The sequence below is a fragment of the Palaemon carinicauda genome, chromosome 18 (assembly GCF_036898095.1).
Source record: "Palaemon carinicauda isolate YSFRI2023 chromosome 18, ASM3689809v2, whole genome shotgun sequence".
NCBI lineage: Eukaryota > Metazoa > Arthropoda > Malacostraca > Decapoda > Palaemonidae > Palaemon > Palaemon carinicauda.
Genome location: NC_090742.1, coordinates 81,779,140 through 81,794,075, shown reverse-complemented (window position 1 = coordinate 81,794,075; position 14,936 = coordinate 81,779,140). Strand labels below are relative to the sequence as shown.

General features: G+C 34.4%; 1 protein-coding gene across 2 annotated transcripts in view; it reads right to left on the bottom strand.

The window, feature by feature from the left end:
• ZnT77C (Zinc transporter 77C) overlaps positions 1-14,936 on the bottom strand; it is a 37,560-nt gene that overhangs the window by 19,089 nt on the left and 3,535 nt on the right. For both annotated transcript variants that reach the window (XM_068392576.1, XM_068392577.1), the window contains exons 2-6: positions 9,327-9,643; positions 7,105-7,254; positions 4,896-4,980; positions 1,197-1,370; positions 610-738 (exon numbers count right to left, since the gene is read on the bottom strand). In XM_068392576.1, the coding sequence (XP_068248677.1) occupies positions 610-738; positions 1,197-1,370; positions 4,896-4,980; positions 7,105-7,254; positions 9,327-9,518 (730 nt within the window). In that variant the 5' untranslated portion in view covers positions 9,519-9,643. The remainder of the gene's footprint in view (positions 1-609; positions 739-1,196; positions 1,371-4,895; positions 4,981-7,104; positions 7,255-9,326; positions 9,644-14,936) is intronic.

Here is a 14,936-nt window from a genome sequence, read left to right as displayed (position 1 = left end):
AATTTGTAATACTACCTGAGTACCATATCAGCCCTGATGAATGACATTTGTCTAGTAATCAATAGGGTAGAAAAGGTATGTAAAATGTCACAGCCAATGTCATCCATTCAAAAGGGCTCACCCCTACACGCATACCGCGACCAGGTTGCCTGTTGTGCTGTACTTTGTAAACTTTGTATTTTGCACAATAAATTGTTTCTCCCTCTTTATTGTTGTCCACGGAATTGTCATATTGAAAATATTGATAATTACAAATTAAGGATTGGGTCCTCGGATCCAATAGAATTAATATATTGGGTAGTACAAATAAAAAAGCTGGAAATATGTGGCAGATTTAAAAAGAATAGATATGACGAAAATTAAGGAAGATACCAGTTATGTGGAAGCCCGACGATTGAAATGATTACCCTACCTGAGTCAAAGGGGAATAGTAGTGTAAAGAAAAGAGAGGCACTAAATTCAGTAATTGTAAGAAACGGAACAGATGGACCCGGCCTGCATGCGGGTTTGCAGCCATTATAAAACTAGTGCTCCCCTAAACTTAGAGGAGCCACAACACATTGTCAGTTTTTCTTGAGAAAAAACGGACTAGAATAAAGTGCAACTAACCGTAGGGGTAACTAAGCCACATGAGAACTGCGGCCGATGTAATCGCCAGCGCTGGATCTATGTAAAGTGCGATTGTTTCTCCGTTGTCCCAATGGACCACAGCTGCACAAAGTTCCACAAGAATTAATCCTGCATAAAAAGATATTGAAAATCATTATTGAAGGTTAATGTGTGTTTCAAGTCCGAGAATAATATCTTTACAAGAAAGATTCAATTTGACATTTGGGCAATAAATTACCTAACATGGAACATAATCTAGCTCTACTTGCTTTATAGTCTACTTTAAATAACTTATTGCTTCGTTTATTCCATCTTACTGTCCAAAATATTCTTGCTTTTACCTCATAGTTATTATGATAAAACAAATGGCTCAAGTAAGCCTAAGCTGCGCCACGGTATTCTAAGTTCCTTTTCCTTTAAGACTAAAACTTCCCTAATTTGCTTTGTCTCCTGCAACGAGAAATATTACTGGCATAATCATGTATTTGCCCAACTAAAATTTTACCAATTTACAACTTCCACTGTTTGATACCGGCATGGTGGTCTAAGCCTGTCAATCAACAATTTTAAAGTAGAATAATACTCACCACTAATGTCTCTCATAACTTCTTTAACCCTCTCCTTGGCCGAACCAGCGTTGAGATTCCCCAAAGAAAGAGTCCTCCTGCCTGTTTGCACTGCCTCCTGAGTCAGCTGTTTTCCAACCCACACGCCACCTGAGCCTCTTATCTCAAGGAAGCATCCCTGGTGATGTGTGTAACCTGCAGAAGGTGAAATAATGCTATTAAGGTCTTTGTAAATACCGTTTACAATTTTGATTTTTTCCACTATCTGGTTCTATCTTCTTTGAAGGCGGCCTATCTTTTTTTTCACTCACTAATAAATAATTGATATTCAATGAGCTGCGCACTATGTATTAAGTTGTGAATATCGTATGGGTAACATTTAGAATGCCAAAATCCTGAAGTTAAACAAAATGATATAGCTTGAATAGATAATCCGCAAAGTTGTATATAAATTCTACAGTAAACAGAATGATAAAGTCTCATAATCATAAATACCTAACAAAGAGAATTATGTGAATCAAATGCCTGTGAAAGAATGAATTAATATGTATGATTTGTAAGGACTGACCAGTTACAATATTTTGATATGTTATTCTCTAGGCACGACTTTTCTATGGCTACAACTACACCAAATAGTCTGGCATATTCCTTATATAGTCTCCTCTTTCCTCACACCTTGCATCACCGAATGTTGGTAGGTAATGTAACTGTTCCGTCACTAGAAGAGACCTCATGTCAAACAGCTCATCTAGGAGAAGGACACTCCGAAATCAAACCAATGATATCTAGTCTTGGTTAGTACCCAAGACCTATATGTAGGTCTTGTTAGTACCATAGCCTTCGGATTCTGTACTTTGGCCTTTCGGTATCTTGGGTCAGAGGTCTATCTCTTGAGAGTACTCCCAAATACCTTTTCTAGTCAATTTACTCTTTCTATTGTTTTTCTCAAAAGGTATATTAGGCAGCCTAATAAAAGCGCCAATGATGCATGGTGGTAGTTTATCAAGAGTTTGCCTTTTCCTTATCGTCGTCTTTCATCTGTAACAACTGTGTTTCTGCCAATATTTGTTTTGTTCTTATTATAATTAGGTTACTTATCTTTTATTACTTTCTGTTTTTTTTTCTAACAGCTGCAGTCCTTGTAAGGGCCCTATGGCGTATAAAGATAATAACAGCGGTAATGATAATGATGCAGAGGCTAGGAAGATAATGATATGTAATCTGTGCTATAGATTTTCAGGTTTAGGAAACGCTCCGTATCTACTAACGATCAGTAATGATTATGACGCATTTTGTAGTTGATTAATTTATTAATTCGACGTATCCGCAAGGCAACAGTAGTAGACGAGACCTTTGGCTCGATGTAGTAAGAAGTAAAAGGAAACTTTTAGATACAGAGTATTATTTGTGTATCATCTAGCCTCCTCAAAAATAGATGAAACAACCAAATAAGTAAACATAATTGTACAAAATCCATTAGCAACCTTAACCCTTTTTTATTAACAAATGGCAGACTGAAAGGAACGATTTATGAAAATTATGAAACGATTTGCAACTCACTCTATATAAGGTAGAAAGGACTTGTTTTAATATAAATTCAGGTACGTGGCTGTGCACAGTTCAAGTGCAATAAGAATAATCGTAATCAATCTAAGACTGGGAGTACTTTGGTCACGACGTGCACGAAATGATTATACGCGTATCTCAGTTGTAATGCTGTTGAATTTTGATCGGTCTTCTTGACAGGCAGGCAAAGAAGATTTCTGTCTATTATAACTAAGTAATTGACCATAATAATACATGTACTTTACCTCAGGTATTCCAATCTTATGGTTTGTGATTGTTTCCATGTTGTAGATCTCATGCATAATTGTTTTTCAAAGAACTATGCTTGAGTTCCAGATGCGAAGGAAGTTACAAAAAAATTACACTTCCAAACTTTTACCTTCTAGTGTAACTTTAGGGTTTTACCCTAGATGCACATCGGCGCTGAATGGCCTCACAGGTTCCAACGCCGGGCTATATAGCCTAAATCCAATCCAATCCATGATTATGTTCTTGATATGAATGGTTTATCATGATTTGCGAGACAGGAAATTACCTTGCATTACGGCTGTAAACTTCGACTATCTAACATTAGTATTTGTTTATTTGATTATCGAAATGTTCTTTATTGCACGTAAGGTAATAATGTATTAAGAATAAAACAATGAGCAAGGAACTTTAACTTTTACTTAGGCTATTATCTTTTTAACTAAAATCCTTTCCTTGGATAAAAGAGAGTGTGATTATTCTTGTCTCTTTCAATACAAATAATCAAGGAATGTCTCCGGGGTGAGAGAGCTGGGCATCGCTTTTTTATAGATCGAGATAAGAATGTTTTCTCGCACCATAGGCCAATTATATAATAGTTATCACAAAGAATAAACAATATATTACTCTGAATGCGTCATCACTACTAGGGTATTTGAAGTATTCTCTGTCACAAAATTCATGACAGCATTAACTCTACACTGATATGCAATGGCCAACGTATTGCTAGGTAATAGAATTGAGTCACGTCTCTATTTTATGCAATATGATAAAACTATTGTAGTCATCATGTCAAGAATACCGATATTATTAGGGAAGGTAAAGCGGCCAGTCCTGTCTCTAGGGATGATAGGTAGCCTACCGCCCAAGTCTTGTCGTTTCGACTTTTGCCGTTAGGTATTGTATTGCATTGCAAATTGCATAACTTAGTTTGTTGAAGATGATGCATCATAAAGCATTGGTGATTAGATATTGAGAGTTAACATCTAATGAAGGGATAATACTTAACATGTTCACGGAGATATTGTCGATCACGCCATTGTACATATCCTTTCACGTGTTTATTGATAATTTAATATGGTCTGAAGCACTGTGTAACAAACCTTGTCCAATTTTAGTGAAGGTGTAAATGTTCTATCATACAAAGGAATTGCTTCCCGTTATACTTTTAACTAATATATTTTAGTAATTAATTAAGGTGAGAACTGCTCGGTTAAACTCATGTTGTGTAGGATTTTTATCAAAGGACGTGAAAGTTGTCTAGAATACAGACCAATTAAATAGCCACAACGTCAGTGAAACATCAAGACTTGAACATATTTCCGTCCGAATATTTTCATGAGACAATTTTTGTTCATAAATTCCCTTTTAATCAAAGCCAACCTTTATGGAGCCACGTCAGGGTACTTGCTAAGTGGGTGTAATAAAACTGATTTCTTTTACGATTAACATGTGTTGAGCGTGTGCACAGCCGTTACCCCAGCCCAAGGCATTGAGTCTTGTGATGTAATCACCATACTACCTAAGATATTAAAGCTTGTGATGTAATCACAGTAACAATGCTAAGAAAATTTGATTCTTATCAACCCACCAATAAAGTTCGAACGGAATATCTACAACGCAGACCTACCTTAATACTCAGGCGCTACCTCACAACCAAAATCTAGTAACTACAGTGGATCGTGCTTACAACGACCCCTTGTATAATATTCTGGTTATTCTTGTTAGTAATTTGTTTATATCAATGGTGTGTAGTAATTTGATATTGATAATAATAATAGAATTATAATAATGGCAACTCTAGTAATTATGCTTATGTCATAGTAGTACTACTACCAAAGAATAGATTAATCCCAGAGCTAATAATAAAAAGCAGTAAAAGTCGAAGAAATAGCAGGTAATCCTTACCTCCAATAAGACAGAACACGATGCCATTCAGGACGAGACCGATGACCCCAAGTCCCATGATATGAAGTGGGTGGTGCATGGCATCCTGCGATGTGGAAAGAAACGGAATGATTAATTTCCCTGTCCGGTTAATATCAGAGTTAAATTTCCAATGTCAGAGTATAAGAGAGTCGGAAACTTAATGGGTTTCCGGGAGTAATGCTATGAAGTATGGCTATGCATATGTTTATAGATCTTTCAAGCCGTTTACCTATCACTGATGAGAGTAAGAGAGTTGAAAATGGCTATGAATACTGCAGAAATGCACACATACACACACGCTGGGGTGCAATTCGAATCCCCTTGTCTCGTATTTCAAGTATTACCTTTTCAGTAAATTAGTCTCCGTACTTGCATTCCCGGTTTTGAGTACGCACTTTCTAGAATTTCCTTTCTACCATATGATTGGAGTACATTGTAATGTCACCATTAGCACAAGAGAACAGTTATGAATCATTTCTATTATTCTGAAATATATCTAACTTTAATGTAAGTTAGTTCATAAAACCTTGTAAATTAATGTCTAGATTTAGTTCAATATAAAAGACGACAATTTGGTAGCTATGATATCGTTATCGTGCATTGTAAAATATCAGTCGCTCAAAATGCAAAATATATAACAACCACGTCCACAGAAAATAATGTCTTTGCGAAGTTAAACCAAACAAAAGAATTCCAGTCACTTTCATTAACAACAATTTCGCTTCGTATTGTAAGTTTTTCGCTCCTTCATCCGCTAAACACAGTTCACCCTTCATTTCAAAACCCCCACCATGTTTATTTCATTTGCAACTACTCACTCGAAAAACACTTGGCAATACTTGTATTCAGCATGTAATATGCAGTCCGACTTTTGTCACGTTGTCGCATTTGAATTTTTCTATCCATATTTTTAGTCTATCTCTCATATATATATATATATATATATATATATATATATATATATATATATATATATATAATGTGTGTGTATGTGTGTGTATATTATTTATACAATAACTACAACAACAACATATGCAGCCTTTTTTAGTCCACTGGGGAGCAAAGGCCTCAGACATGTCCTTATTCACGTTAGGTTTGGACAATTTTCATCACCTCGCTGGCCACGAGGATTGGTGATAGTGGGAGACATGTCTGATCACTCACAGAAAATACAGGCTAGTACGGGTGGCCCTGGTTAGTGCAGCTTTGCTGATCATGGCGAACACAAACCCTATCACCATATTAGGTATCCCCAGCCGTTACTAATCCAGAGACTCAACAATAATGAAGACAGGAGAAGGATATCCCACAGCTGTCAGATTCTTGATAATTCTAGAAAAGTCAGATTTTGAATAAAAGAATAATCACGGATTAACAGAAAACAGACGAGGGCTTAGATTTGAATTTTGACCTTTGGTACAAGAGATCGAAAAGGATTCAACAATATTCCTTTCGGTATACAGTTGTAATTTAAATGGATTATTTTACTCGTCTCTGAACAGTCAGTCTTAAGACTATATCTTAACCATTGGGAAGCAGGCCAAGGCATTATTAATTTCCTGTACCCAAGGTAAAAATTTAAATCAGCCCTCGTCTGTTTTCCGTTAATCCGGTATTATTTTTTTATCTAAAATCTGACTTTCCTGGAATTATCAAGAATCTGACAGCTGTGGGATTCCCTTCTCCTGTAAAAATACGATGTCTTTGTACTGTATATACTACGGGCCGACCAAGGGAAAGGCCCGTGCCAACAAGAAGTGTTGGCTTTAATACACTATAAACGTACTGTATATATATTTTCATTGTTGAGTCTGTTGACGAAAGTACCAACTCCAATCAAGTCTTTCAATTTTTCCTTTCGTGGCTATAACACACACACACACACACACACACACACACACACACACACACACACACACACATATATATATATATATATATATATATATAATGTATGTATATATGTATTATTAATTTGTCATTTACCGAAGTAGGAACTCTAGATCATCGTGAAGAGAATATTCAAAGCGTCGAAAAGCCTAATAAATGTATAATCTAGGAAATAACGCATTTTATGTAAAAAAACACGAGAGAGAGAGAGAGAGAGAGAGAGAGAGAGAGAGAGAGAGAGAGAGAGAGAGAGAGAGAGAGAGAGAGAGAGAGAGAGCAACAACTCATGGGTTCTAACCTGATGACCAGCGTGTAAAGCTGTCTGGATGGAGTCAATAGCCATGCTGAAGCAGAGAGCTGTCAGGAACATCAGCGTAGTCAACATGGACAGAACTTCCAGTCTTGCCCATCCAAAGGTGTTATGTAGAGATTCCGGGCGGGAACATAACTGTAAAGAAATGTTACAAAAATAATAATCAGTCATAATGATAATAGCAATAATTGAAATTTTTCTGCAGATTATTATCATGGTCGTCGAGTTTTTAGACTCTTCTAAAAGCCATGTTTGATATCAATTTATTGGCCATAATAGTTTTTCTAATAACTTGCTCTTCAATACTATATATTTTTTTAGGTGTCTAATTTCCACTTAAATGTCGTAAAGTCTACAGTTTGTCTACCTTACATTCACTACTTAGCCAATTTTTCTGCAAATAGTATTATTAAAACTTCTGTGATATGTTCATTTAAAAAATTGCTTAAATTTATGACTTTAATTTAGTCGATTATGACTTTAGTAGAGTCGATTGTATTTTTTAATTTAACTTTTCCTTTTGTGATTTTCATTCAGATTGTGTCCTTATGTATAGACGCTGTTGAAGTGCATATCTTATCTTTTCAATTGCAATATATTTAATAAACCAGTGGTCTTTCCTACACTTATGCATACCCCCATTTTTTTTTCTATTATAGATTACGTTAGAGAGTATCTTCTTTATTCGTCCTGTGGTGAAGATTTTATTAAGTAACATTTCTTCCTCCGGGTCTTAGATTTCGGCGTTGCTATCGTCTCGAATTCCTTCTAATCTTTTATCAACGATCCTCATTAGAGGGTATTTTTTTTTCCTATGCTTTGCGATATAATTTAACCAGCTGTCTTTTTCACTTTTTTCATATTCCTTAATTACATTAGTGGGTTCTATCGTTACATAAAACTTATCATCTCGTACTTTTTTATCCGTATTATGTGGTGAGAATTTTATTATGTAATGTCTCTTCCCTCTTCTTATTTTCATTTCTGCGTTGCTATCTTCTTGAAATCCTCTCATATTTTATTAAAGATTCTTATGATTTGCGATATTCCTTTCATCATCATCATCTTCATCTGGGATGTTTGGTATCGTGATGTTTCACATCTTTGTACATATATAAATTGCATTTCTCGTTTCTTCCATGAATAGACGCTCATGTATTTTTTCTTTTATTCAGAAGTTTTCATTTTAAAATCGACGAATTTTAGAGCTAAATTACACGATTTTCTTATCACTATTTTTTCTACCTAATCCTTTCCAACTGATTTTTAGGATCACATTTCCAGAATATTTACATAAGGACTACCGTATTTTGTTTATTTCGGTGAACTCTCCTTGGTGATTTTGTTCATCAATTTTGAAATAGACTGAAATCTCATGTGGGTTTAGGCTCAGAAAAAAAAAAAAAACCTATATTTAGGCAGCTTTATGGTAGACTTGCTACCTGTTAACCTTGTGCGGTTTTTCAACATTTGAATGTCCCTTTTTAATATTAAAATGCTAATTTTTAATATTCAAATGCTAAATTTTAGCATTTAAATTTTTTATTTTAACATTAAAATGCCACTTTTTAATATAAATTATTACTTTCAAAATGTAGAAAAAAGCCTACGAATAAGAATATACAAACCAATTGGAGTCTCTCGACTTAAATACAGAAGTACTAAACTCTAATTATATTTGAAAGAAAATGTTAAATTTCAAATTTTTAGAAGAGAAGGCATTGCAGAGGCATGGTTAATGTTTTGGAACTTTCTCTTTTCTTTGTCATGGTTCCAATGTGGTTCAAGTCATTGTAAAAAATATTGAAGGTCATTGTCCGGAGTGATGATCATGAAAATACGGATAGTATCATTGTAAGTACGCAATGCGTAATAATAAGGATAAGTTCATGGAAAATAGCTACGAAGAAAAGCAGAAAACAACAAAGCTATAAATAGGACTCAAAATAGCACTTTTTTCATTTATTCTATTTCTTTATACAAAAAGTATATCTTTCCCTCCCAACTTTTTAACAATCCCCCCTTTATCCACTACTTGACATTTTCTCTAGTGTGCGCATCACAGTATCGATACACATGCGCTATTGTGATCATGTGAAAGTAAGGTATGTGTACTTACTGTCGATCAAAATATAGGTTTGATATCTGCACATGTCAATGTTACATCATTGAGATAACCTTCCGAAATAAGAAAATTTATACCATACCTTCATGGTGAGCAAACACCCGGTAAGTGAAAGCAGATTGTAGAGTGCATGATAGGCCTCCACCCTAAGTGTGAGAGAATGCGTCAGGTGGGCCGCAGCCAGCAGGACCACCGAAAATGTCAGCGTCAGACACAACACGAACCAGAGTTTCACGGCGGGAATATGGCGACGGAATTGGCCTTTCTCGCCCATGATGTCTAGAAGTCCTCTGACGACGGAGTTGCTGAGAGAGGTAAAGTCTTGGCACTCTCGTGGAATTTAGAAGAAAGGAAGGCCAAGGAGTGTAGATCCTACGTGGTAGATTATTTTGAATGGTTCTGTAAAGATATAATTTTGGTTAGAATTTTCATACACCCGTAAATCAAATTGCTTGTTATTGTTCAGGGATTTAAATATTAAATGAATACCAACTTTCATAAACAAATATGCCATGACACTCGTGAGGGGGTAATGCTATAAGTAGTATTTCTCACTCACGCATGCTTGAGACTGATCTTTATAGGTTCCAAGTTACGATAAAAAGAGATGGTTTATGCCCAAGGTCTTTGGTTATGCCTAAGGTTTATACTGCTACTTCACAAAAATATATCAAATCTTTCAAAAGAACTGGCGAGCATTCTCAGTCAAATACATTAACTCTGGTCTTGTTATCGGTGCATTTAAGCACTATTGCATTTGGTCAATGCTTGTATGGACACCCCATAACAGCTAGATGTCATAGACTTTCTGAAACTTTTGATAGTTCAGGAGGCTGGTAAAACTGAGAATTACTGTGACGTATAATTAAATGTTGTGTATTAAGGACATTCCTTTGCTTATGCAAAATAGAGACATCTAAGACCAAAATTTCTCATTTCAGAAATAAAAGTTTTAAAGTTACATATAGATTTCAATCACGATGAATTGTGTTTGTGGTTCAAGATAATAACGAATACAACAAACGATATTTAACTTATAAAATCGAAAAACCAGAACATGAGCAATAATAGCAAGATAATTTCGCCTTTAAAACATCACACACTCTCTCTCTCTCTCTCTCTCTCTCTCTCTCTCTCTCTCTCTCTCTCTCTCTCTCTCTCTCTCTCTCTTTTATATATATATATATATATATATATATATATATATATATATATATATATATATATATATATATATATATATAAGTACTGGTTACGCAAATTTTAAGCCCTAATTAACACGATTTATTATTGCTAGAGCATATTTTACACTAAAAATTCACCAGTCCTGTTTCATTAATTTTTCTTTATATTAATTACTCCGACACGGAAAATCCAACACCATGATTGTAGAAAATTTAAATTAAAGCAATTTCACTTGTTAAATTCATCTACAGCTATATTTATGAAAGACGACCTGTCGTCCATCATTTAGTTCTTTATTTATCCAATTACGAAATATGATTGCTTCATATCATTCACGCGCTACCTGTAGAGACAGCTCACGCTATTCCTGTAAACCCTCCAAACAAACATTCAGTATTTCTTTATAACCTACACACACACACACACACACACACACACACACACACACACACACACACACACTGTGAGGAGAGGTATGTTGATGGCAGCATAGAGTTCTTTCACGGTGAAGCTGCTCTTCTTCAATCTGGTAAAATGGCCACATCCTGTTTCGCCCGCTAGTCTACCTAACTTCCCTCTAAGCATAAACAAGAGCAAAATAAACAAAGTGAATGACCTAGAAACATAGAAATATAAGTTTTCTGTCTTCTGGGTAAAACAGATATAGAATAAGAAGTCCCTGGCAGATATGAGACGTTCTGAGATTTATTCGTGATTAAGTTCAACTCACAGGATTTATGGATGATATATTCCAAAAGATAAAATTTACTCGTTTGCAACACTTTTGGTATATTTGTGTGGAGTCGGAATAATTAATTGGATGATAAAAATAGAGAATTGATAAAGATGTTATGGTAGGCGAATGAATGATGAGTGTTTTTGTCTTGTTGAGAAATTGGATAACTATAGGTTAGAGGTGGTGCAATCAGTGCACTTCACTTGGTCCTCTGTAGACTGTAGGCCTTACAAAGAGTTTTTGATAAAGACGTTAGAATAGGTGAGACGAGTGGCGAATGTTTTTGTCTTGTGGAGAGATTAGATAACTATAGCCTAGAGGTGGTGCAATCAGTGCACTTCACGTGATCCACTGTAGTCATTTCAAAGTCTTATCCCTTCGTCCCTAAGCAGCACTCACATTTTAGATTATTTTCTTACGTTTTGATGTTTAAATTTTCATCTTTTACTTCATGATACAACAGCGAGGTTTTCCATCATTTGCGCCATAGTGCTGAATGGCCTTCCAGGTCTCAGTGCCGGCCATATGGCCTAAATTCTATAAATCGTCCTCGTCACCTTGAATGTGTTTCAAATATAAATTAAAGGCAGTTTTAGAACGAAAGGGCATTCATATCATGGTAGCGTGCCATATGTAAGGCCTACTACGAGATTGATGTGTGGAGCAGTGTGTGTATAGGGGTTTAACGAACAGCTGATGAGCCATTTGTGAAGGTGATTTTAATTCAAAAGAATTAAGAGGACATAGCTTGCTGTTTGTTTATTCTTTACTATTGTGTACCCGAGCCGGCTAAATATTTAGATAAATTTCTACATACAAACACACACAGATTCAACCCTTCCTACCCCCTCCCCCTTTCATAACTACAATCCCTCTTACCGGGATACGACTACTCTTTCTCCCTCCTACCCGAGGGTGTGACCTTCCTCAGGAGGCTATGGAACCACAGTTAGCTGATTCTCAGGTACAAAGATTAAATCCGGTGAGGCCAGAGACCCTTTAAAAATAAAACTTTTATCGATCGCTGGCCTTCCCTGTCTACACCCCTTAATATCTTAATATACCTGTATATATATATATATATATATATATATATATATATATATATATATATATATATATTTATATATATATATATATATTTATATATATATATATATATATATATATGTGTGTGTGTGTGTGTGTGTATAGCCAGACACTTGCTCTTTGCTATACAGAGGAGATTCCAAACTACTTTTAGTGTAAAAGGCTTATCGTTAGAATGAATGCTTGTGTGTATGCTTATGCGTAGGTGGAGAACATGATATACGAAGAAGCAAACGAAAAAGAAAATACGACGAAGCTTCCAATCAAATGCAATTAACGCAATGTTCACTTTATCAACACTCATCAAAGCGACGTGCTACATCTGCTCGGTGTAAAATACGATGTTGAAAACTGAAACTTCACTTTTAAGCAAGGATTATTTTTATGGCCTCATTCCACAGCCACTTGATTCATAGTGAAGTTAAAAACCCATTGGTGTTTAATGTTATTAATTGTTTAATTGCTCTTATTTTTATTACTGGTATAATTACTTAGGTGATATTACCGGTATTATGTCTTGTTTATTGATTGATACATATTTGGTATTACTTGTTACAAAGTAAATTTATCAAGCCCTCCAGACATAGGCCTACATTATGAGGTAGAAATTTGTTTCTAATTGAACCTCGTATTGCGTTGATCTTCATCTATGTATATATATATATATATATATATATATATATATATATATATATATATATATATATGTGTGTGTGTGTGTGTGTGTGTGTGTGTGTGTGTAATATACATGTACCATTTGCCAAAGTAATCTGAAAGGCTATTGAGGTGAGAAGTTTTTAAATTATATAGAAAAAACAAACAAAAACATGATCATGTACACAGTCTTACACAAACCATAATTCGTTATTTACAGGCATATTCAATAAATTAGATTAACACAGTCATATACTGTACATACATACGTTCATATATATATATATATATATATATATATATATATATATATATATATGTGTGTGTGTGTGTGTATATATATATATATATATATATATATATATATATATATATTATATATATATATATATATATATATATATATATATATATATATATATATATATATATATATATATATATATATATATATATATATATATATCCAGTCTTTTTTGCCAAGAATTTATTTATGTATTGTTGAAAATAGAGGAATAAATAAACAACTGTTTTTGTTTATCTTCAAAAGATAAGAATGTATTAAATGATGATCTATTCAACAGTATTTACTTTATCCATTAATACATAAAATGATATGCAAATAATACATATATAGGAAGGAATAAATAGAATAGGGAATGAAAATAAGTAAACCGTTGTAGGCTACTTAATAAGAACCCAACCTTTACCCGCGACCCCCAAGGTCTTGAAAGGAAAACTAATCCCTCCCCACCCCGTGTTTAATCCAGCTTGATTTTAAGTGTTCTTGTTTTAAGAGTTCTAATGGAAAGTGATTAAAAGAAGAGGAATCCTCCGCTAAGTATTCTGAAAAAAGACCTTGGTCCAACGGCCAAATAACTTTTGCATTGCAGGACGAAGGCCTTAGGCATGTCCCACTTTCCTCTGTTTATGGTCTTTATATGCTAGTTTATACCATGCAACTTTTCTTAGTTCGTCAATCAATAGTCTTCTCTTTCATACCCTGCTTCTTTTGTAATCTCCAGGGACCCATTCTGTTATTCTCAATGACCACCTATTATCTGTGTATATATATATATATATATATATATATATATATATATATATACACACACACATATATATATATATATATATATATATATATATATATATATATATATATGCAGAAGAACCACTGGGAAAATGAAAATACGAAATATACGATTAAGTCCTGACTAGTTTCGTGATACTTCTTCACGAAGTATCACGAAACTAGTCAGGACTTAATCGTATATTTCGTATTTTCATTTTCCCTGTGGTTCTTCTGCATCTGAGCATCACGTTTTCCTGTGATTTTCACGCATATATATATATATATATATATATATATATATATATATATAAGTACTGTATATATATATATATATATATATATATATAAGTACTGTATATATATATATATATATATATATATATATATATGAATATGTATGTATATATACACGCACACAAATAAAATACAGCTGTTTCTAGACCACTGTAGTGCAAAGGCCTTAGACATGTCAATTCATGCCTGGGGTTTGGCCAGTTTTCATCACCACGTGTGTGTGTCTATAGACAATTATACGCCATCTGGTTTGGATTAAAAGGTTTTAGTCTGTTTGAGGAAAGGCGATCTATATCTACTGCTTTTCAGGTGCTTTCATGGTTTTGTATTCTAGACGACTGGATTAGAGATTTACATCTTAACCAAGGATTTATTCATTGAGGTGGTTATCTGGCTCTCGATCTTGCTGGATTGTCCAATTGATGAGCGGATTTCAAAAAAAAAAAAAAAAAGTAATCTAGAATCAGCCATCGTAAATAAAAAAACAAAATAAGATTAACGTGTGCGATGAACATCGGAAAGGAGTCATCGTGGACAACACCCTTCTGAACACGCTCCCCACAAGGATGATCCAGCACGACTGAACGCCAGATAACCATCAATGAATAAATCCTATAGGACCAGATGGCTACCTCCAATCAAGTCATCCACAATACGCA